The sequence below is a fragment of the Monodon monoceros genome, unplaced genomic scaffold (assembly GCF_005190385.1).
Source record: "Monodon monoceros isolate NGI ecotype Baffin Bay Population unplaced genomic scaffold, NGI_Narwhal_1 Super_Scaffold_18, whole genome shotgun sequence".
NCBI classification, from domain to species: Eukaryota; Metazoa; Chordata; class Mammalia; order Artiodactyla; family Monodontidae; genus Monodon; species Monodon monoceros.
In genome coordinates, this window is record NW_021703774.1 from 32,627,499 (window position 1) to 32,653,112 (window position 25,614).

The 25,614-nt window shown below is 41.8% G+C and overlaps 1 protein-coding gene across 3 annotated transcripts in view; it reads right to left on the reverse strand.

Annotated features, from left to right (window-relative positions):
• Nucleotides 1-21,925, reverse strand: part of DSTYK (dual serine/threonine and tyrosine protein kinase) — a 55,477-nt gene extending 33,552 nt beyond the window's left edge. For 2 of the 3 annotated variants that reach the window (XM_029228580.1, XM_029228579.1), the window contains exon 1: nt 21,527-21,925. In XM_029228580.1, coding sequence (XP_029084413.1) covers nt 21,527-21,791 — 265 coding nt within the window. In that variant the 5' untranslated portion in view covers nt 21,792-21,925. Of the gene's footprint in view, nt 1-13,512; nt 13,586-21,526 lie in introns of all 3 variants that reach the window. The other variant, XM_029228581.1, reaches the window with a different exon arrangement.
• Nucleotides 21,926-25,614: the final 3,689 nt, after the last annotated feature.

Here is a 25,614-nt window from a genome sequence, read left to right on the forward strand (position 1 = left end):
AGAGAGACCTGATTCATTTAAGAGGTTGTCCTACTTCAGACTCTACCTATCCTGCTTCAAACTCAGTATTTCAAATCCTCAAATCTTTTTCTCTCCCACAAATGGCACCCCCAAAAGATTTAAGGAAGTTGGCTTTCACCCAGCCCCCTTTATGAATTTCATTAAGCCCTTCCTTTCACATCGGCCTATAAGTACATCACCTGGCCAGCACATGTAAACCAGTAATACGAGACACTGAAACAGGAAATCTGTTCTCCTGGGACAGAGATGAGAAAGCAAAGTGTTAACTGAGTGCCCAATTCTGTGCAAGGTATTTACTAAGCTCGAAAGTAAAACACCAGACCACTGGTCTAATTTTTGACCCACTGATACAATCTAAAAGCAAGGGGACACAGCCAATTGCTGTGCTACCACTTAGCAAGTAGTGAGTCCTGAGTCCCTTGATATCTTATTGACAACTAAACAACACTTACCACAGTTGTCAGGGAGGAAAAACAATTTTCCTCTACCCTTTTAGTTTCCTCTGGCTAGGTCTAAGAATTAAATCGACATGAGACAGATTACCAGGAGAAAATGAAATTTCATTAGGTACACATGGGGAATCCAAACATGCGATTCCAAAGACGGGTTAAATGAGATACATATGTCATCCTGGACTAAGGAGAGGGGTAGGGGGCTCAGTCTTCAAAGGGAAACAAGGCAATCCACAGTAAGAATGAAGAGTAAATGTTTGGTAAAATGTTTGCTAGGTCATCCAGAAACAATGGGACATAGAGAGGACTTTGACCAAACAGGCCTTGCTAGGTTCCTCCCCTGACTACTACACCTGGTTCATATTACACTGTAGCTAGCCCTGGTGATAGCTCTCTTTCTAGGATAGGCCCTCTATCTAAATTCTTTTAGGCAGTTAAGGCAGAGGAGATAAAAGCTCTTCCTGAGCCTTTTGTTTCTTTAAAACAACCAAGCCTAAAGTAATCTTCATACCACAGAGACACATTTTGAGATGGCAAATTTTGCTCCCCTATACGGACTATTCTAGTTGTATGTTTATAATTACCAAAAGCAGGAAGAACCATCATATTTCCCTCTGTATCCTCAACACCCAACACAATGACTAAAAAATAGTTAGTGCTTTGTTATACGCTTTCTTGCTTTGTGTAAGAATCCATTTACCATGGAGAATTGTCTACAGAAAGCCAGAAGTGGTTCTACTAAGTACTCAGAAAAGTCCAGTAGCATGATGAACAGTCCGGTACCATGAATAGCATAGGAGCAACTGTCATTCCTAAAAACCTCCTTCATCTCAACATGGAGAGTAGAGGTGGACAACAGAATAGTACCTCCCCATTCACCTGCAGACCACAGTCTCAGCCTGAGCAGTGAGAAGTCCAGTTAGATTCACTCTTATCTACCCTTCCTGTTCTTTCTCTTTTCCCAGTCTTCCTCAGATCTCAGACGGGTGTCCAAACTCCTATAACAAAAGTTATAAAAATAAGTCTAAATAAAAACCATAATAAAAATAAGCTTAAATGAGTTTTGTGACTGGTGCTGCTGGGAGAGCAGGTAACAGAGAACAAAAACCAACTAACCATTTTTCAGGACCAGAGGGAGAGATCTTAACACCTCTGAGACCTCAGGGTCAACTATAGGAAAGCCAGTAAACCATGCTGCATTGGCCAAAACCACAGCGGACATACCCCATTACTCATCTGGTCCAAATTATCACACCCCCATCTCTGTAGTGACAAAAATAGTCACTATAAATAAACCCGCTAGAGTCTAACAACCATAGGCCAGTGCAATGGGAGAGGGGGCTGACAGCGAAACCAGTTCTAATTTTCGTTTCCACGCACTCTGCTAGCGTTCTTGCGTGCAACCCACTGGACTGAGAAAAGGTCTTCAAAATGGATATCGCCATCTGTTTTTCAAAACGTCATTATCCAAGGCTTTTGCTTCTCCCACCAATCTTTAGCTTTTTCATTGCTCTTCAACGTGTCTACAAGATTTGAACAAGAGCATGGAGAGAAATGAAGCTGAAACGAGACCGTTTCACTCCTTGCTACTCTCGGCAAATGCGTTGGTGAGGGAGGAGCGCAGCGAGGGAGTGGGCAGAGCACCAGCCGAGGGCAGACGCTCTGATCCCGGGCTTCACCACTGACTGGCAATCTACTTGCTTCTCTCAGCCTTGGATTTCTCATCGGTGAACTAAGGGACTTGGATTAGATCATCTTTAACACCCCTTCCAGTTCTGAAATTCCAGGATTCCATCAGGTTTTAACTGTTGAAAGAAAAATAACTGAGGGGGATGGGCAGTTGGTCTGATTGTTTTTATTTTAAACTGTACGTGAATTTAATTACTCGAGCTCTCCCTGGACTACTATAAGGGCAGATCAAAAGCTGACTGAATTAGCCAGGGGCTCTGAGGACCTACCAGGCAGTTTTAGCAGTTTTCTTAAGAAGAGATTAAAAACTGTTGGGGGCTTCCCTGGTAGCGCAGTGGTTGAGCGTCCGCCTGCCGATGCAGGGGACACGGGTTCGTGCCCCGGTCTGGGAAGATCCCACATGCCGCGGAGCGGCTGGGCCCGTGAGCCATGGCCGTTGAGCCTGTGCTCCGCAACGGGAGAGGCCACAACAGTGAGAGGCCCGCGTACCGCAAAAAAAAAAACACAACAAAACAAAAACAAACAAAAAAAAAAAACCTGTAGACTGAAGGTAGGAGGGAGGAAGAAAATCTGTGTCAGATTTGAGCAGCTGCCACACTGACAGTTAAAGGACTTTCAAGTTAATCAGGTTTTCTTTTGTAATTAATATAACAGCATCTGCATATGGGGCTGCCGGAAGGTCACAGCACGGCCTCTCGGCTGGAGCGCTTTAACCCTGCCAACTCTGGCTGCAGGAAAATTCAGATTGTCTTCAATGCAAGCCAAGACTTCTTTTTTTCTTGATGATTCTTAAAAACAGATTATCTTGATTTGGGTTACTTCTAAACAAACGTTTCAAACTACAAGGAGGAGAGCAGCTAAAGCAGCAACGCATTTTGTTTATCTGTTTTAGATAATGAAGGGGAACGAAACATATCATCCCAAAATATGCCTCTTTGACATATTATTTTGAACAGGTTATTTTTACGAAACAGCAGACACAGGTGAAGCTCTGGAAACTGAGAAGTTACCCTTTCGTAAGAGACATATTTAAAAGAGAAATCTCCATTTGTAAGGGGGTCTTCCTCCAGTACCAGGAAGAGGAGGGCTCAAAATCTCTAGAAACTCTTATCAATGCAGAAAGCAACCACTTAAAACTGCATAACCACCTTACCCTTCTTTACTGTGCTTTTCCTGATAAACGCCCATAAATGACTCCCCCCACCTCACCCCACCCCAGTAGTGTTTTATCTTTAGCTGGAAATCGTATTTAAGGTAGTGGCTTGGGCCATTTTGGAGTCACGCAGTTTTTCCAGGGTATCTCCCACATGTACAGGAGGTACACATGTTATTAAATTTCTGGTTGTTTCTCTCCCATTAATCTTTTTATAATGGGTGTCTCAGCCAAGAACCTAGAAGGGTAAAGGGAAAATTATTTTTCCTCACCCACAATAATATTTACTCAGCCCTTTCTAAGTACATCACTTTATTTGCCCCATTTCATTTAATGCTCACAATTCTACCAGACATAAACTATTATTACCCCCATTTGTAGATGAGGAAGCAGTAGCTTAAAAGGCAAAACAGAACAAAAAAGAAACCATGTTTCTCCATTTCTCTAAGCAGATAAAAAGTGGAACACAGGGCAGAGCAGGAACTGTTCTTAAGTCTCAGGGGGCCAGGTGAATACTTAATGGTAAACAATGTCCCTGAAGGGTGGCAGAATATGCCATCCCCCAGAATGCCACTTTGGCATAAGGATTATTTTGAGCTAAAGGCACTCGACAAACAGCAGGTATAAGAAGGGCACTCTGACCTCCCCTTTATCTTCCGGAAAGCAAGATAAAGCCCCCATTGGGAAGATGTCCTCCCTGTAACAGAAGGAAAGCAAAATTCATTATCACCAGAGACTGGGAGTCGAGATCAAGAAAAATCTGTACAAATAAGCCTTGTTAAACTAGCCAGTACCTTCCTAGTTACTTTCCCACTGTTAACTTCCCTAGCTCAAGCCCCTCTGTCTTGTCACGCTTTCATAATTTACTTCTTTGTCCACTTCAACTCTGTTTCTTTGGGTCTTCATTCTTTTGTGAGGACTCCCATGTACATGTAAAATTTAACAAAGTGCTTATGCTTTTCTCCTGTTTATCTGTCTTATGTCAGTTTAATTCTTAGGCCCAGCTGGAGATAATAAGAAGATAGAGGGAAATTCTTCCTCCTCCACCCGCCCTACCACACTTTCTCCCAATGTGGGGACAAACACAACTCAGTAGTTGTAGGACCCCAATTTAAAGCAGACTGACAGAGTCCTTACAAAAACTGCCCAAGACGATGAGGCCTGGGAGAAAAAAACAGCATTACCACTAGCGGGTGAACACTTTTTAAAAATGTTATTGTTATTCTACCCAACAGCTCTAGAGTCCCTTTTCTAAAAGAAACAGTAGGTACTTTTCAGAGAAACTTTTAATGTTCCCCTCATCAGTTAGTCTGTATTACCCTTTGGGTTGAGGTTAAGATTATTCTAAAGAGGAAGAATTGGCGGGAAGTAATGTTAATGACTTTTTATTTATTTATTGAATTCTTGAATTTTATTTTTTTATACAGTAGGTTCTTATTAGTCATCAATTTTATACACATCAGTGTATACATGTCAATCCCAATCGCCCAATTCATCCCACCCCCACCCCCACCCCCGCCGCTTTCCCCCCTTGGTGCCCATTCTTTTGTTCTCTACATCTGTCTCTCAATTTCTGCCCTGCAAATCGATTCATCTGTACCATTTTCCTAGGTTCCACATATATGGGTTAATATACGATATTTGTTTTTCTCTTTCTGACTTACTTCACTCTGTATGACAGTCTCTAGATCCATCCACGTCTCTACAAATGACCCAATTTCGTTCCTTTTTATGGCTGAGTAATATTCCATTTTATATATGTACCACAACTTCTTTATCCATTCGTCTGTCGATGGGCATTTAGATTGCTTCCATGACATGGCTATTGTAAATAGTGCTGCAATGAACATTGGGGTGCATGTGTCTTTCTGAATTATGGTTTTCTCTGGGTATATGCCCAGTAGCAGGATTGCTGGATCATATGGTAATTCTGTTTTTAGTTTTTTAAGGGACCTCCATACTGTTCTCCATAGTGGCTGTATCAATTTACAATCCCACTAACAGTTCAGGAGGGTTCCCTTTTCTCCATGCCCTCTCCAGCGTTTGTTGTTTGTAGATTTTCTGGTGATGCCCATTCTAACTGGTGTGAGGTGACATCTCATTGTAGTTTTGATTTGCATTTCTCTAATAATTAGTGATGTTGAACAGCTTTTCATTTGCTTCTTGGCCATCTGTATGTCTTCTTTGGAGAAATGTCTATTAAGGTCTTCTGCCTATTTTTGGATTGGGTTGTTTGTTTTTTTAATATTGAGCTGCAAGAGCTGTTTATATACCTCAGGGATTAATCCTTTGTCCATTGATTCATTTGCAAATATTTTCTCCCATTCTGAAGGCTGTCTTTTCACCTTGTTTATGGTTTCCTTTGCTGTGCAAAAGCTTTTACGTTTCATTAGGTCCCATTTGCTTATTTTTGTTTTTATTTCCATTACTCTAGGAGGTGGATCAAAAAAGATCTTGCGTGATTTATGTCAAAGAGTGTTCTTCCTATATTTTCCTCTAAGAGTTTTATAGTGTCCGGTCTTACATTTAGGTCTCTAATCCATTTTGAGTTTATTTTTGTGTATGTTGTTAGGCAGTGTTCTAATTTCATTCTTTTACATGTAGCTGTCCAGTTTTCACAGCACCACTTATTGAAGAGACTGTCTTTTCTCCATTGTATATCCTTGCCTCCTTTGCATTGACTAGTTGACCATAGGTGCATGGGTTTATCTCTGGGCTTTCTATCTTGTTCCATTGATCTATGTTTCTGTTTTTGTGCCAGTACCATATTGTCTTGATTACTGTAGCTTTGTAGTATAGTCTGAAGTCAGGGAGTCTGATTCCTCCAGCTCCGTTTTTTTCCCTCAAGACTGCTTTGGCTATTTGGGGTCTTTTGTGTCACCATACAAATGTTGAGATTTTTTGTTCTAGTTCTGTAAAAAATGCCATTGGTAATTTGATAGGGATTGCATTCAATCTGTAGATTGCTTTGGATAGTATAGTCATTTTCACAATGTTAATTCTTCCAATCCAAGAACATGGTATACCTCTCCATCTGTTGGTATCATCTTTAATTTCTTTCATCAGTGTCTTATAGTTTTCTGCATACAGGTCTTTTGTCTCCCTAGGTAGGTTTATTCCTAGGTATTTTATTCTTTTTGTTGCAGTGGTAAATGGGAGTGTTTCCTTTATTTCTCTTTCAGATTTTTCATCATTAGTGTATAGGAATGCATTAATTTTGTATCCTGCAACTTTACCAAATTCATTGATTAGCTCTAGTAGTTTTCTGTTGGCATCTTAAGGATTCTCTATGTATATTATCATGTCATCTGCAAACAGTGACAGTTTTACTTCTTCTTTTCCAATTCGTATTCCTTTTATTTCTTTTTCTTCTCTGATTGCCTTGGTTAGGACTTCCAAAACTATGTTGAATAATAGTCGTGAGAGTGGACATCCTTGTCTTGTTCCTGATCTTACAGGAAATGCTTTCAGTTTTTCACCATTGAGACTGATGTTTCCTGTGGGTTTGTCATATATGGCCTTTATTATGTTGAGGTAGGTTCCCTCTGTGCCCACTTTCTGGAGAGTTTTTATCATAAATGGGTGTTGAATTTTGTCAAAAGCTTTTTCTGCATCTATTGAGATGAGCATATGGTTTTTATTCTTCAATTTGTTAATATGCTGTATCACATTGATTGATTTGCGTATATTGAAGAATGCTTGCATCCCTGGGATAAATCCCACTTGATCATGGTATATGATCCTTTTAATGTGTTCTTGGATTCTGTTTGCTAGTATTTAATTGAGCATTTTTGCATCTATATTCATCAGTGATATTGGTCTGTAACTTTCTTTTTTTGTAGTATCTTTGTCTGGTTTTGGTATCAGGTTGACGGTGGCCTCATAGTATGAGTTTGGGAGGGTTCCTTCCTCTGCAGTTTTTTGGAAGAGTTTGAGAAGGATGGGTGTTAGCTCTTCTCTAAATGTTTGACAGAATTCACCTGTGAAGCCATCTGGTCCTGGACTTTTGTTTGCTGGAAGATTCTTAATCACAGTTTCGATTTCATTACTTGTGATTGGTCTGTTCATATTTTCTATTTCTCCTGGTTCAGTTTTGGAAGGTTATACCTTTCTAAGAATTTGTCCATTTCTTCCAGGTTGTCCATTTTACTGGCATAGAGTTGCCTGTAGTAGTATCTTAGGATGCTTTGTATTTCTGCGGTGTCTGTGTAACTTCTCCTTTTTCATTTCTAATTTTATTGATTTGAGTCCTCTCCCTCTTTTTCTTGATGAGTCTGGCTAACGGTTTATCAATTTTGTTTATCTTCTCAAAGAACCAGCTTTTAGTTTTACTGATCTTTGCTATTGTTTTCTTTGTTTCTATTTCATTTATTTCTGCTCTGATCTTTATGATTTCTTTCCTTCTGCTAACTTTGGGTTTTGTTTGTTCTTCTTTCTCTAGTTCCTTTAGGTTTAAGGTTAGATTGTTTATTTGAGATGTTTCTTGAGGTAGGCTTGTATAGCTATAAACTTCCCTCTTAGAACTGCTTTTGCTGCATCCCATAGGTTTTGGATCATCGTGTTTTCATTGTCATTTGTCTCTAGGTATTTTTCGATTGCCTCTTTGATTTCTTCAGTGATCTCTTGGTTATTTAGTAATGTATTGTTTGGCCTCCATGTGTTTGTGTTTTTTATGGTTTTTTCCCTGTAATTCATTTCTAATCTCATAACGTTGTGGTCAGAAAACATGCTTGATATGATTTCAATTTTCTTAAATTTTGAGTCTTGATTTGTGACCAAAGATGTGATCTATCCTGGAGAATGTTCCATGCGCACTTGAGAAGAAAGTGTAATCTGCTGTATTTGGATGGAATGTCCTATAAACATCAATTAAATCTATCTGGTCTATTGTGTCATTTAAAGCTTGTGTTTCCTTATTAATTTTGTTTGGATGATCTGTCCATTGGTGTGAGGTGTTAAAGTCCCACACTATTATTGTGTTACTGTCGATTTCCTCCTTTATAGCTGTTAGTGGTTGCCTTATGTATTGAGGTGCTCCTGCGTTGGGTGCATATATAATTGTTGTATCTTCTTCTTGGATTGATCCTTTGATCATTAGGTAGTGTCCTTCCTTGTCTCTTGTAACATTCTTATTTTAAAGTCTATTTTATCTGGTATGAGTATTGCTACTCCAGCTTTCTTTTGATTTCCATTTGCATGGAATATCTTTTTCCATCCCCTCACTTTCAGTCTGTATGTGTCCCTAGGTCTGAAGTGGGTCTCTTGCAGACAGCATATAGATGGATCTTTTTTTTGTATCCATTCAGCAAGCCTGTGTCTTTTGGTTGGAGCATTTAATCCATTCATGTTTAAGGTAATTATCGATATGTATGTTCCTATTACCATTTTCTGAATTATTTTGGGTTTGTTTTTGTAGGTCCTTTTCTTCTCTTGTGTTTCCCACTTAGAGAAGTTCCCTTAGCATTTGCTGTAGAGCTGGTTTGGTGGTGCTGAATTCTCTTAGCTTTAGCTTGTCTGTAAAGCTTTTGATTTCTCCATCGAATCTGAATGAGATCCTTGCCGGGTAGAGTAATCTTGGTTGTAGGTTCTTCCCTTTCATCACTTTAAGTAAATCATGCCACTCCCTTCTGGCTTGTAGAGTTTCTGCTGAGAAGTAAGCTGTTAACCTTATGGGAGTTCCCTTGTATGTTATTTGTCGTTTTTCCCTTGCTGCTTTCAATAATTTTTCTTTGTCTTTAATTTTTGCCAGTTTGATTACTACGTGTCTTGGCGTGTTTCTCCTTGGGTTTATCCTGTATGGGACTCTCTGTGCTTCCTGCACTTGGGTGGCTATTTCCTTCCCCATGTTAGGGAAGTTTTCGACTATAATCTCTTCAAATATTTTCTCTGGTCCTTTCTCTCTCTCTTCTCCTTCTGGGACCCCTATAATGCGAATGTTGTTGTGTTTAATGTTGTCCCACAGGTCTCTTAGGCTGTCTTCATTTCTTTTCATTCTTTATTCTGTTCCGCAGCAGTGAATTCCACCATTCTGTCTTCCAGGTCACTTATCCGTTCTTCTGCCTCAGTTATTCTGCTATTGATTCCTTCTAGTGTAGTTTTCATTTCAGTTATTGTATTGTTCATCTCTGTTTGTTTGTTCTTTAATTCTTCTCGGTCTTTGTTTTTGTTTTTGTTTTGCGGTATGCAGGCCTCTCACCACTGTGGCCTCTCCTGTTGCGGAGCACAGACTCCGGATGCGCAGGCTCAGCGGCCATGGCTCACAGGCCCAGCTGCTCCGCGGCATGTGGGATCCTCCCAGACTGGGGCATGAACCCGTGGCCCCTGCATTGGCAGGCGGATTCTCAACCACTGTGCCACCAGGGAAGCCCTCTCGGTCTTTGTTAAACATTTCTTGCATCTTCTCGATCTTTGCCACCATTCTTTTTCTGAGGCCCTGAATCATCTTCACTATCATTATTCTGAATTCTTTTTTTGAAAGGCTGCCTATCTCCACTTCAGTTGTTTTTCTGGGGTTTTATCTTGTTCCTTCATCTGGTACATAGCCCTCTGCCTTTTCATCTTGTCTGTCTTTCTGTGAATGTGGTTTTAGTTCCACAGGCTGCAAGACTGTAGTTCTTCTTGCTTCTGCTGTCTGCCCTCTGGTGGATGAGGCTATCTAAAAGGCTTGTGCAAGTTTCCTGATGGGAGGGACTGGTGGTGGGTAGAGCTGGCTGTTGCTCTGGTGGGCAGAGCTCAGTAAAACTTTAATCCACTTGACTGCTGATGGGTGGGGCTGGGTTCCCTCCCTGTTGGTTCTTTGGCCTGAGGCAACCCAACACTGGAGCCTACCTGGGCTCTTTGGTGGGGCTAATGGCAGACTCTGGGAGGGCTCACGGCAAGGAGTACTTCCCAGAACTTCTGCTGCCAGTGTCCTTGTCCTCACGGTGAGACAGAGCCACCCCCCGCCTCTGCAGGAGACCCTCCAACACTAGCCGGTAGCTCTGGTTCAGTCTCCCCTGGGGTCACTGCTCCTTCCCCTGAGTCCCGATGCGCACACTACTTTGTGTGTGCCCCCCAAGAGTGGAGTCTCTGTTTCCCCCAGTCCTGTCGAAGTCCTGCAGTCAAATCCCACTAGCCTTCAAAGTCTGGTTCTCTAGGAATTCCTCCTCCCGTTGGCAGACCCCCAGGTTTGGAAGCCTGACGTGGGGCTCAGAACCTTCACTCCAGTGGGTGGACTTCTGTGGTATAAGTGTTCTCCAGTTTGTGAGTCACCCACCCAGCAGTTATGGGATTTGATTTTATTGTGATTGTGCCCCTCCTACCATCTCATTGTGGCTTCTCCTTTGTCTCTGGATGCGAGGTATCTTTTTTGGTGAGTTCCCGTGTCTTCCTGTCAATGATTGTTCAGCAATTAGTTGTGATTCTGGTGCTCTCGCAACAGGGCGTGAGAGCACGTCCTTCTACTCTGCCATCTTGAACCAATCTCTCGTTAATGACCTTTTGACGTCTCTAATGACCCATTAGGTTAGATACGTTGCTTAAATTGTTTTTGGAGTAATGGATTTATATCATCACACTCTCCTTCTTGCCTGTTTTCCATCCTAGTCAATAATATGAGTGAAAGCCGGGTAAGGTATAGTCCATGGCCAAGGAGGGAAGGCACTATATGGAATAAGTGAAGTGGAACTCTATCTTTGCCTTATCCTGTTCTTGAAACTCATAAGGTTGATGGGGCTTCAGAGTCAATTCAGGTCTCAACAGAGTTACTACTGCAATACTTGTTCCTGATACCCAAGGATTTCCCTCCTTCGGTAAAATTTTTTACCTCACCTTTAACACTGAACTTGAAGTCCTCTCTGAAAGTGAGTTAAATACAAAGGATTTTATATAAGTCACTGAAGTAATCAGTGACACAAATATGCATTTCCACAAATAAGTAGTGATGTTTTATTTGTTATTAACTACATGTGCCAAGAGTACAGAACAAATCCTAAATTGAGAAATGAACGTTATACAGTCTTTCTACTACAATCAATTCTACTACAAGCTTCAAAGTATTGAGCTACAAAAACCCCAGGAGCTGAGAGAGAAATAATTCTGCCAAGAAGCATTTATTTATCATTCCCAAACAAGCTCTCTGACCTTCAGCTAAATTTAAAGGATTCTGAATTTTAGAAGGGGCATCCCCATTTAAGGAAAACATATGCTTAGGGAGTCTGGGTTTCAGAATCTTCAGGACCAAATAATACAAGGTATTTTGGTTGAAGGGGATGGTTTTTGGAGATTAGAGATGGAAATGTACTCAAGCAGCTAAAGCTCTTGTTGGAAGCTGAAAGTCAAGCTGGCAGAAATGTCACTCAAGTTATCCTACCTGGTGGTCATGTTAAGATCTTGAACAGCTTTTGAAAAGCAGACTGTACTGGTACCTGGGAAGGGGGACATAACCTCCCCCCACCCTTTCCCCTGCCCATACCCCCCCCCCCCCAAGGCTTATATGTCCTAGGAGCCATGTGACATGAAGAGACCATACTCAGCAGCCTGCTGACAAGTTCCCTTCCGGGAGAAACTGCTCCTGAGGCTGGTCGAGCTGCAGAGGGAATAGAAAGGCAGCTGGCAGCTGAAGCTGTAATTTACGGGATGCAGAGATGGAAGCGGTTCTTCGAGGAAGCCAACCCCATGCTTCACTCAGGGCTTAGTTTCTGTCATTTGGAAGGCAGCTTCTTTCAGCTAGTTACCATTAAGAATGATCCAATGGTGGGAATGTGTTAAAAATGACACAGGAACCACCTCAAAGGGGGGCTTACTCACCGGACTGGGGACAATTTAAGCATAAATTTTTTTAAAAATGATAATAAGAAATTATAATCCATTGAAAAAATTCAGAAGTCCCACACTGATATAAATAAATAATAAACAAACAATGGAAAAGGAATGCTCTAACTTTGCAAATACCAACTAAGAAATATAGAAGAAATAGTGGATAGAAAAACCACCACTGAGGCAGGTGGGCGCTGTCAATGGATGCTAGGTCTCGTGGAGGGAGGCATTTTCAGGAACAAGATCATCCGTGAAACCTTAGAACACCTTCCCACAAAAGACTAATCAATTGCAAAAGGAAAAAGTGTGACTTTAAGGTGGAGAAATCTAAAGGACACCAACATGACCAGAGATCAAGCTTAACATCTCCAAGGGTGGGTGGGCCGACAACATGTACCCCTGATGTGACTGCACATCACGTCATTTCTGTGCCTAGTCCTGCTGAGAGCTCATGACCTGAGTCTAGTCATGAGGAAGCAGCTAGATCCAGGCTGAGGGTCATCCCATAGAATGTAAAGCCTGCTCTTTAAACCTGCCAAAGATATAAATGCCAGGGAAAGGCCGAGAGACTGTCCACATTCAGGGAGTCCGAAGACACATGATAACTAAATGCAACATGTGCTCCTGGACAGGATCCTGGATCAAAAGAAAAAGACACGACTGGGACAGTTGGCAAAACTTAAATGGGGTCCATGGACTGGATGGTAATACTGACTCAATGTTGATTTCCTGATTTGGGAAGTTGCATGCTGATAGCATGTCCTTGTTTGGGAGAAATGCACACTGGAAGTGTTTAGAAGAGATAAGACAACCTATCTAGAGCTCACTTTCACAAGGTTCCGAAAAATATATACATATATTATAATAGAAAGAGAGAGATTAGGTGATGGGGCAAATGCAATAAAATCTTAACAACTGGAGAACCTGCGTGGAGTGGGAACTCTTTGTACTGCTCTGGTGACATTTACATAAATTTGAAATTATTTCAAAATAATTTTTAAAATATTGGCTAAAAAGATAACCAGCAAAATGTATCCAGGTCTGGATCTCAGAGAAAAGAGATAAAGAGATAGAATTTTATTCATCAAAAAAACCGGGCTTCCCTGGTGGCACAGTGGTTGAGAGTCTGCCTGCCGATGCAGGGGACACGGGTTCGTGCCCCGGTCCGGGAAGATCCCACATGCCGCGGAGCGGCTGGGCCCGTGAGCCATGGCCGCTGAGCCTGCGCGTCCGGAGCCTGTGCTCCGCAACGGGAGAGGCCACAACAGTGAGAGGCCCGCGTACCGTAAAAAAAAAAAAAAAAAAAAAAAACCCAGCAGGTAAAAAATACATCATATACAGTAATAATACAATTTAAACAATAAGTTTCTTCACTGTCCCCACTTCTGCCCTGCACATTACCTTCTTTCTCCTCAATCTTCCTGTGATCGTTTTCTGATGCCAGTTCTGAGTCTGGGGAGTCCAAGGCACTCATCTAAACAAGTAGTTCAGGATCAGATTTAGAACCCAAGTCCTCAAGACTAAGCAGTATAGACAAACACCCACTCCAGGACAGGTCACTTTGATGAAAGTTACCTATAACCATCCAGTTCATTGAACAAGAAGCCACCAGAAGAAGCTTGACCTTGCAGCGGCCTCCTGATGACTCAGCAGTAGGGAACACACCTCCACCTCTTCTGCAGCTCAGGCCTCTTTATCACATGCCAACTAACTACTTTTATCCTCGACTAACCAACCACATTTCCAAGTTGCAACAGCAGAACTTCTCCACTTCTCTCCATGGAATATGAGCCAGCAGAGCAGGCCAATTGTTCAATCAGGAGAAACTGAGATAGGTTTCCCCAGGGGGCTTCTTATATGCCAAAAGAATAAGAATGACTTCTCCTACTAGCTGTTTTCCCCCAAGTTCTCCATTCCTTTTTGCCCCTACATATCTCCATAATATTAAAAGTTAAGGCTACAGTATATTGCACAGAATATCCCTAAAAAGTAAGCTCCATATTGGTTCAGTCACTGGCCCTCTAATTTGAATAAAAACAGAGATTTTATTCAAATTAGTCTTGTTATCCAGTTGCTTTTATGATACAGCCTTACTTAATCTTTAGTCTGGAAAGCTTGGCTTAACCAAGAAAATCCTGGGAAATATAATTCTCTCCCATTATATAAACTAGAAAGGGTAAAATCTGTCTGGCATAAATAACACACTGAAGTCTTAATCTGATGAAGCTAAAATTAGACCTTTTTTTATATCTGAGTAAAATAAAAGTGATAAAAGCATTTTTTTAAAAAGAAGTATGAGGGTTTGTTTTTTTTTAATAGTCAAGGGCTTTTATGAATACATAAGCTATTACTATTCTTTGGGATAGTTTTGATGTCTTATTAAACAAGTGAAAAGCAAAACAATCCTCAAGTTCTACTTCCCATCTTCCTGCCCAGAGAACACCACCCCAGGGAACGGAAGCACATTATAAAGCCCAACTCCAAAGACTTGCGGTCAAAAGGTTCCCGCAGCCACATGGCACCCCACAGGCTGGGGACACGTCCAAACCACTCACACTGCACACTGCCTACTAAATACGACAGAAGAAGGCACCGCATGTGATGGGCAATTCAACCAGGGTCCCACAGGGGATTCTGATGAGTCCCCATGCTCTGACCAACTTTCCTTCAGAGAGTTTTGGTTTGGACTTTGGAGGAATACTATCTATAAGGAGACTTTCTCAGAGAGGCTGGTTTACAGCTTTAAGCAAGGGGGCACATAACCACTGCTACATCTGTTCTCCTCTGTTAAAGTGTCAAGCTCCAGGATCCCCAAGATTACCGGACTCCCCATTTGGCAAAGAATGGAATCAATTTTCAAGCATGGGGTGGCCTATACTTAGACTGAAAATCCTACAGGGGACGCCAGTCAGACCTCTGAGAGTCATGAAAGAAAAGCTGCATCTTTCACAGGGACTCTATACTCTTGTTATGAATGACACCATTCAGATTCCCTGGACCACGCAGGAATCAAAACCCACTATCCCTAGAGGTGAACTATTTTCCTACAAAAGGTAAAGAGCAAATTCACCTTAGGTCTTAAAACAGTTAGGGAAAAAACCGCATCCACCCACACTCCTCACACGCTTCATATTGGCATCCCTGTGAGTAAGCTCTGATGAAGATAAAAGATACTCTAGCAACAATCTTCATGAATGCATTCTGCTTTTGAACCATGCAAACAAGACAATTCTAGTTATTCCATCCCAGAGACAGACTGGGGCTAGTTTTCCTGTACTGTCAGAAAGTTAGTAAAGCATCTCAACTACTGTTTTTATCAATGCCATTTAATCTTAGAATTTCTCATATGCCTTATCCTCCTGTCCTCAAAGACTAATGGTTAAGCAGGAAACCAAAGTGTAGGAAATCCTCTAGAGGGAACATGATGAAACACTAATCCTTCTTTCTTTCATTCTAACATCTAACATCTAACAACATTCTAACGTGTTAGAATTCTAACAATTCTAACATCAGCTTAGAATTTAAAATATCAGTTAGTTGGACAATGTTTCACCATTGTGTGTCCTGTACCCAGTACAAAGTTAGGCATTAATAAAGATTTGTTGAGTGAATGAATATTTACTTCCCATATAATGGTGAAGCTCCGGTATTGCATGCAACTCATTCTTTGGGACATGAAAACCATTCTTTGGGATACTGGCAGCTCCAGCCTAATTAGTCATCTATCAAATGCTTATCATTGTTCTGTTTTAGGGGCCCAGAGAGGAAAACCTTGGCAAAGATACAAAATCCCATATCTTTCATGGGGGAAAAATTGCCCTTCTGGAGTAGAAAAAAACATCATTCCAATATCTACCAGATATGTAAACGATCTAACAGATACTTGCCTGTTATGTACAAAGCACTATGGTAGGCACTGCAGGGGATACAAAGATGAGTAAAACACTCTTTACCCTTAGGAGTTCACGATCTAGTAAGCGAGATAAGACGAATCTATCCATAGCTATCACGTGAATAAATAAATAAAAACATGACCTGTATGTCCAGAGCCTATAGGAATTGAGCAATAGGTTTAAGGTGAAATTCATATTTCCCTTTACTTCAATAACATATTTTTTGAGGTTTTAGTTTCAAAAGATTGCTTTTGAGAAGTGCATTTATTGCAGGAAGATTCTTTGTTGACTTAACATAGTGAGACAGAGAAGCATGGAGAAATAAATGCTAATGCTTGGAAAGTGGACAGAGCATAACAAAATCTAAAGACCAGATGGATTTTTATTTAAATCCATGCTTTCTTTAAATGCTACTTGCAAGGCTGAAGAACTAACCATATTGAAATCAGTAATGCCTTTTAAGACTAAACTAAACATATTGTAAATGATAATAATCTTAAAGGTAATAATGTCTTTTCTTTCAAGAGCAGGCAGAATTATCCAAGCCTTTTTAGTAGTGCGCTGCCCCGTGCCATGGGAAACAGATTATCCTAGCAAAGGAAGATTAGGAAGGGGAAAGGAAAGGGACTGGAAATTGGTATAAAAGGCTTGAGTAGGTAGTGTCACATTATACTCACTCAATCAGAAAAAATCTCCCACTGAAGTAGATTATGGTTCCATGTCAAGCTATGGAGCCTGGGTTATGACTCACTTGTAACGTAACCTCTCCATTGCCAGGGTGCATTTTCTATTCCCATGGCCAGATCAGGAAAGAACAAGGGAGGAGTCACAGAAGCAGAACGGGACTGGGAGCTTAGAGACCTGGGCCTCAATCTGGCTTCAGCTCAAAACTGTTCTGTTCCTCATTCCACTCATCACTCCTCTTATTCTTCCCCCGACCCCCCTGTTCCAGCCTCCTAATCTAATGTTCACCAAGTACATACACACACACATTCAAATGTCACGTATGTTTAGAACTATATGCCTGTGCTAAGTGCTTTAATGTATATTATCTCTAAATATCACAACTTTGTGAGGTGACATTATCACTCCCATTCTATTTATTTATTTAGATATAATTCACATATCATAAAACTCACACTTCTAAACCACACAATGTAGTGGTTTCTAGCATATTCACAAAGTTGTACAACCATGACCACTGTCTAGTTCTAGAACATTTTTATTCCCCAGGAAGAAATCCCATACCCATTAGCAGTTAGTCCTCATTTTCCTCTCCTCCCATCCCCTGGCAATCACTAATCTACTTTCTGTCTTTATGAATTTGCCTGTTCTGGACATTTCAAATAGATGCACTCATATAATATGTGGCATTCTGTATCACTCCCATTTTACATATGAAGAAAGCAAGACTCCAATAGGTTAAGTAACTTGCCCCAAGTCCCACGGTTAATAAAAGGCTGAACTAGAAGAGGAACTCAGGTCTGATTCAAGTGCTTGTGCTTGCTTTTGACTACTTCTTTTTTCCCACTTGTTACACGAGAAAACATGGTGGTTAAAACTTTTGACTACTATATGGTGCTTCCATAGAGGAAGAAAATTGAGAGAAAGTGAAAGTTTTAGATATAATTGGGGAAATGGGGTTTTGTTCATCTAAGGTAATACAAGTAACAAATAAGAATCACAGTTATAGCACCATCTCTGCTAAGCTTCTGTTGAAATGCTGAGGCAGCTCTTCTAAACAGATCATGGCAAATTACTAGAAAGCACACCCATCCCAGTCTCTGGCTGTTTTACCCCACAACCAACTTCCCTCCACCCCTCAGCCCCATGAAGATGGCAACTATAAGAAACCAGGCTGTAAAGAAAATCCTCTCTCCCAACTTTCCATCCCTTGCCCAGATGCCACTCTGCCACTTAAACTGTATTATCCATACAAATTTCTGTCTAACAAGTCCAAGAAAAATGTGCACTAGGGCTTTTCTTAAATAAATAAGTATGCTAGTGCTTTTCTTCTCCCTTTTAATTCTGGCAACCAAAAGAGGGTGAAGAATGTTGGAGAAACGAAGTTGTTAGCAAACCAATGGCAAAGAGCTATAAAAACCTAAGAACTGTAACTCACATAAAATGCCTATAATCTACCTTTAGCTTTTTCCAATTTTTCTACTTTATATGTTGCGTATGCATATGGCTGAGATTAGATTACCCCTTTCTAGAGGGCCAGGTTCAGATCTTCGATAGTCCTTTTCCTCCCTCATCTAACATAAACAAACAGGTGCACTGTAATGATAATTATATTTTTTTTTCTTTCTTAGTAGAAAACTATAGAAGGGGAAGACTGATCTCCACTAACCCAAGGCCAAGACCAATGTTTGTATTTACTTTTTAACCCCATTACTAGGGGCTCAAATGTTTATTGACTAGTAATAGCTAATACTTACACAGCACCTTACCAGGCACTGTTCTAAACACATATACTAACTCCCAACAACCCTAGAGGCAACTACTATGATTATAATCCTCATTTCCAGATGAGAAAACCATGGCACAGCACCGTTGTGATCTGCCCAAGGTCACTCAGTTAGTAAGGAGCGGAACCAGGAAGAAAGGAATGTGGCACAGATTAAAGCATTCCAACTAAATACATTTAAGTCATTCCAATTTCTTAAAATTGAGAGGTTTATGATACACTGCAATAGCTTGGAACTCTACTAGATCATAAAACAAGAAAAATACTTCTCCCTCTGCTACTCTGTAGTACTCCACTCTGCCTGTCTTCAGAAGTGGTCAAAGCCTTTATCTCATTACTTCTGAACCCTCTGACAGAGGAAAATCAACAGATAGACGGGCTCTCATTCCCTATAGTTAAGTGAAAAGAAGGCCAATGCTTTGGGAAGAAAAGGAGGAACTGAATCAAGGCGGTTTCACTTATAATTCAGTTTTCCCTGTACAGGCCGAGCTACTCTCATTTTAGATTCCACCTACTTTTTAACTTCTAAAACATCATGTACATTATATACTCACTACACTGCCCTCAGTGAATTCAAAACTGTGAAAATTAAGAAGGAAGCATTATTTGGGGGGTCGTTCCCATCTCTTTTGTGGTTAAAAGTGAAATAATAAAAATTTACAGTTAATCCATTATCTTCAATTGCTCAAATGCCATACTACATCCAACCTAGAAGACACTTCCATTCTGAAACGATAATTAAAACCTTCAAAAGAGGTTTTAAGAATTGAGGTTAAGAATTGAGTGTTCCTTCGCTTAACATTTCAAGTTCCTATTAATCAGAAACCAACATTCACAGAAGAAAGTTGAGACAGTCTCTGAATGAACTTGACCTTCTAAAGATAGCCTGTAAAGGGAGAGAACAAGAGCTAGTTGTCTTTTTTTTTTTTTTTTTTTTTGAGCTAGTTGTCTTTTAAGGAATGGTTTCTACTTTCTAACACAATCACCTAAACAGCTGGGAAAATGGCATCCCTATAATATACATAGTAAGTGCCACCTCACTAATTTCTCCTGATGTTCCTTTTCACCTCCAAAAATTAAACTGTCCACACTAAAGGAATGGAAGCATTTCATGGAACAAAATCAAATGGCTCCCAGTCCTGTCATCTGTACCCTCTCCTGGTTTTTATTTCAGATGGACAGACTCCAGAGGGTGAAGAGAGTTAAATACGAAAAGATTAGTTCATGATGCAGTCAACTAGAAAAGCCAATGAGGCAAAATACAAAGGTGCATTTGTATTTCTTAAGTTGGCTTTTAAAGAATAAAAACAAGAGCCAGCCAAGGTGCCTTGAAAACCTCCATCTCTCTGAGGTGAATCTACTCACTGATTTTTTATCAGTAGTAATTCTAAAATAGTTGTTAAAAAATTACAGCAACAGAGGGCTTTTTAAGATAAGCTATAAGAAAAACTTGTGAGCAGCAGGGAAAGCCGCTGGAAAGCATTGCTGAGGGAGAGGGTGAAAGTACACGTTCTGGGGCTCATCCCTGAAAACATCTGCCCTTCTCACCAATTGTTTTTGATAGCCTCACAGAAATTAGTCCCCTCTATGGGTCCATTTTAAGAATAACAAATCTAAAAAAAAAAAAAAAAAAAAAAAAGAATAACAAATCTCTGGGCAGAAGATGGCAAAACCACAACTTCAGAAAAGCTGGTCATCCCCCCTCGTCCCACTTATCCCATGAGGTAAAATAAAAGCTTTTTTATTTACATCCAGGCCAACTAAGTGGAATATCATCAATCAGAATCTTATTTTTATCACCATTTCTGTAGTCTCAGACAAATTTAGGATATTAAACATGCAACTTTGGAAATACAGGGCCCCACACACAAACTCTGAAGAGTTTAAGAATTCACTGTATTCTACGCCTCATGTTCAAATTTGCTGTCAGCATCTAAATTAGTGTTTCTGAAAGCGTGCTTGCTGGCCCACTTGCGTCAGAATCCCTACCCATGGCTTGCGTTTAGATTCTTAGGACCCACCCACTAGACATAATCAATCTGTGGGATAGAGCCTGAGATATTTTCAACATTAATCTTAATACACACTTTAGTTAGAGAATCACTCAATGAAACCCACTGACTGCTATACTGTCCCAAGGTATCTGTCTGCATGGGATGCCAGTCCCTTCTTCCATCCAACCTGTTATTTCCTAATTAGACCAAGTAGTTATCAAACCCTCCAGTTCCCCACCAACAGCAGTTTAAGAGGAAGCAAGAAATTAGGAAAGGTCAAAAACGCTGCACGATTTTAAATGCTTTAGGGCCTCTAACACATCCCAGAGAGAATCAAGTCAAGTTCCAGGACCAAAAAACGACCCTTTCCCTGTCTAACTTCTTCACCCTAAACACAATCCGCATCTCTGGCAATTCCCTGGCACCCATCAGACATCCTTTCCTTTAGCGACCCCAGCCCCATTCCCCAGTACATTCCTTTCACAGAGTTGCCAAATGATTGATGCAAGCGTATTTCACATACATAGTCAAACACACAGACGCGCGCGCGCGCGCACACACACACACACACACACACACAACGGACACACAAAATCCACTACAGTTCCCTGGCCTCCTAGGGCTCCCTGCCTACCGCCCGTCCTCCATCCCTCCATTCCACCATCCCTAACTGGGACTCTGACCACAACTGCTCATCCCCGAACTCAGAGCAACCTTCCTCACTCCGAGGCTTAACCTCCGCCCTCTCAAACTGGGGCCCTCCGCGCTCCCGCCCGTGCACAGCCCGGTCCCCTGGATCCTGCTCCTGGCACTCCTGCCTTCGGGCGCCCCTTGCCCTCTGGTCCCCGCGGCCGAGTCCCTGGAGCCCCTCCCCTCCCCCACCCCGAGAGATGCCCTCCCACGGCATCTCGGATCCGGCCAGCTCAGGCCCGGGGGCCCCGCCACGCGGCCCTTCTTCCACTTTCCGCCTCTTCCCGGGGTTGTTTGCAGGGGCAGGGGTGTGGCCCACCCTCAGTTTGCCTCTCCAGCCCTGTCTTCCTCACGGCTACCCTCCTTACCCGCCTGCAGCCCGATCTCGGCGACATCGCCGGCAGGGCCGCGCTCAGCCCCGCCGCCTTCCGTGGGGGAGGAGGGACAGCTGTGGTTGTGGGAGCCCTTGATGTCGCGGAAGAACTTCTGCGTTTCGCGCAGGTTCTGCCTCAGCCGTCCCAGGTAGCGGCGGTAGCGGCCAAAGCCCCGGCACAGCTCGCGGATCATTCCGCCGCCTCCCGGGCCGGGACCCGAGACCGGCTCGCTCCCCCACGGCACCCCGTCGCCCTCCATCGCCTCAGCCTGCTCTGCCTTCGCGGCTTGGTGCCCGGCCCTCTGGTCCGGCTCCCCTCCTCCCGCCCCCCAGTGCTTAGGGCAGGAGGAATCCGCCTCCTGACGCCCCCGCCTGCAGTCGGCCGGGTTCCCAACCTCCGTCACCGCCGTTAAAAACAAACCAAACCGCAGTGCGCTGCGAACGGAACCTTTATCTCCACTATCCAGAGGAATGAGGGAACGATCACCGGAGCACCCCGTCACTGCGGGGTCTCCTGGGACTTGTAGTCTGGGCCGGGGCCGAGCTCCAAAACCTGGAGACTGTGGATGCGACCGACCGCCCTTTGGTATACATCTCCCCCGTTCTCGCACAGAGCTCACACGCTCTTCCCGACTTAAAAACATGTTCCTGCTCCCTACAGAAGTGTCCCTGAGGAGAGAGAGCACCTGCAGAACCCGGACTCCTGCATAAGTAGGGGTGCCTTACTGAAATCAGAGCGAAAGATTTTAATAGCAAAGAAAAGTAAGGAAACAAGACTGAGGCTAGTACTGTCTCCATGGCTACCCTAAATGACTCTCACTTTCCAATACAGTAGATACTGGGGAAGCGGCTGAAAATACCACGGAAATAGGGAAACCCCTCATGTCTGCATTGCATTCTCCTTTTCAGACTTTCCTTCTCCAGGTGTGGAAGGGGGGTTGTAGAAGGGTCGTTAAAGAGCTGTAAGCTGAAGTTTAGTTGGTTTCTTGAAGTAGAGAGACCGAGCTGGGTAAGGGGAAGTTGAGGTTAGTAGCCTTCCAAACCAGTTCTGATTATCTTAATTTGGCTTCTGCTAATATGGAAGACTTCTAGTGACATGGACTGTGACGGAGCCTGGGACACAATTAGGAATAAAACAAAACTTGACAACCACTTCTTTCTCACTTCCTGCTTTCTTTCTCCTCTTCTCCAGGCACAGAGCCCTCCTGTCTTTCTTGCTGTGGAAAGACCCCATCTTCTACCCAGGCCAGATGTCTTTTCCCACAGGCTGGATAGTGCAGTCCCCCAACAGAATTTAAGAGGAGACTTGAGTTTGAGTCTGAACTTCTCCAATGCCTTGCCTTGAGACCTGTGAAGTAAGGGTTTGGGCTAGTTGATCTTTATGCCCTCTAAAATTTTGTGAGTTTTGCTTCAAAATGTTTGCTTTAGTCTTCCAACCTCTCATTCCTTGAGTGCAAGTGCTCTTAGCTAATTGATGTTGTGATAATTGGGTTAATTCCATGTAAAATGGGAAGGTTTTACCTATCCAGGGGCTTTTAGTATTGTATAAAAAGGGGTCACTGGCTCACATGAATCTCTACTTGGTAAATGCATGTGAAGTCTGCCCCTAAGGAGGAACTTCAAATTCCTTCTCGTGTTCTCCTTCCCTTTTACTTGCTCACGTATTCTCCATTTGTCATTCTTTATCTTTGAAGACCCCTTCAAAGACCATGGCAACCCCTAAAAGGCTCAGTGAAACAAATGAAAATACAAAATGAAAAGTTTAATGCAAGATGGTTTAATACTACTTTTTAGAAGAAGTGGTGTAACAAAGCAATGTGTGATGATTTGCCACACACAGTAATTTCTAGCAAAGGAGATCAGATGAGAGAGTAGTTGAGCTGGAGTTGTCCATAAAAGGAATTGGGAATTAACATCTTGAAGAAGGGGTGAAACATGGCTAGGTGGAAGTAATCAGGGAGAGCATTCTATAAGGTAAAGTTCATGGGGCTCATCCTTTTAAAAACTATTCATTAGTTCTTTATTTCTAAAGTAAGTACAGTAAGTCCCCTACATACCAACGAGTTCCGTTCTGAGAGCACGTTCGTAAGTCCAATTTGTTTGCAAGTCCAACAAAGTTAGCCTAGGTACCCAACTAACACAATCGGCTATATAGTACTGTACCGTAGTAGGTTTATAATACTTTTCACACAAATAATACATAAAAAACAAACAAACAAAAAATAAAACATGTTTAATCTTACAGCACAGTACCTTGAAAAGTACAGCAGTACAGTTCAATAGCTGGCATACAGGGGCTGGCATCGAGTGAACAGGCAAGAATTATTGACTGGAGGAGGGAGAGGAGGTGGGAGGTGGGAGATGGTAGAGCTGAAAGATCATCAGCCATAGGAGACGGAGGGCAAGCTGCAATTTCACTCACGCCTGACATTGATGGAATGTCACATTCGCATCTTTGAAAGTTCGCAACTTGAAGGTTCGTATGTAGGGGAATTACTGTAATATAGGACTATGGTATAAAATTCAAATGGTGCAAAAGGTATGCAAGGGAAAACTAAGTCTTCCTATTACTCCCTGTCTCCCAGCCACTTAGTTCCCCTCCCAGGAGGTAACTACTGTTGCAGATGTAGACACTATATAAATATATTTTTTAAAACACAAATATAGCATACTATACTTACCCTATTCTGCCCTTACAGACTCTTCCACAGCAGAACATAAAGATCTGCCTCATCCTTTTTGACTGTATATTATACTACCATATGGATTGGGATGTTTTAATTAATAGGTCCTCTGTTGATGGACCGTTAGGTTTTGTGCAGTCTTCTGGTATTATGAACAATGCTGCAGTAACTAACCTTTTACATACATAATTTTTAATATGTGTATGTCTCATCTCCATTTTTGATATGCTGGGGAAAGTGATCAATTTTTTCCTGCTGTTTAAAACTTTAAAGGGTGTGAATGACGGTGAACTCTTCCTAAATTACAATCACCTACAAGTAAAAATACATGTTTTATTCCAATATCTAATTCTAAGGACAAATGTGGGAGAATAAGGGTTTGAATTACAAGAGAGGATTTAAGTTAGTGTAGGAAAGTGTTTCCTGCAAGCGATGATGTTAAACACTTAAACACACAGAACTACTTTTGTTCCCTCCTAGGACACCACTAAAATGACAGTAATGGAATTTTTTAAAAAGCATAAGCACCCAATAATGAGAGGAGCCAGTAGCAAAAACAAAAAAACAAAGTAGAAGCTGGGAAGCAAATGGACAAGTGAAGTTACTAGCCTGGAAAAACCTGAATCCGAAACCCCAAGTGGGAAAAGCTGAGACCCAACCTGATGTAAACTGCAGAATCCCTCAAGTCTCAGGAATTGGTAACAGTAGTTCCCCTCCTAGCTACTGTGTAGAGGACAACAGTGCTGCCATGTACATCTTGTACCATGGGCAGGGATTAAAACAAGGATTTTGAAAGCTGCTTAAGAGCGGTTAGATCTCCAAGTCACCTTCCCCTTCTTCAACTGTCCCCCTGACCCCACTCCTCCAAAAGAAGACTGAAGTATTTATTCTCCAGAGAGGGCTGAATCAGAGGTCTCTGTATAAAATGGGAGGTTAAATGAACTAATGAATACCGGATGTGAAGATTCCCAACCCTCCTCCTCCATTGAATTCCTAGATCTCTAGCTACAAAATGTTTACTCTCCAGGGAGGAAACTTGCAGTGTCTTCTTTAAGGAAGCTGACCAGCCCAAGAGGAAAGGCCCAAAGATATTGACATCAGAACCAAGATTTGGGGTTTTATTAAGGTATAATTAACATACATTACATTAGTTTCAGGTATACAACATAATGATTTGATATTTGTACATATTGCTAAATGATCACGACAGTGGGCCTAGTTAACATATGTCACCATCCATAGTTAAACAAATTTTTTTCTTGTGATGAGAACTTTTAAGATTTACTCTCTTGGCAACCTTCAAATGTGCAGTACAGTATTATTAACTCTAGTAGCCATGCTGTACGTTACATCCCAGGACTTATTTATTTTATAACTGTAAGTTGGTACATTTTGACTC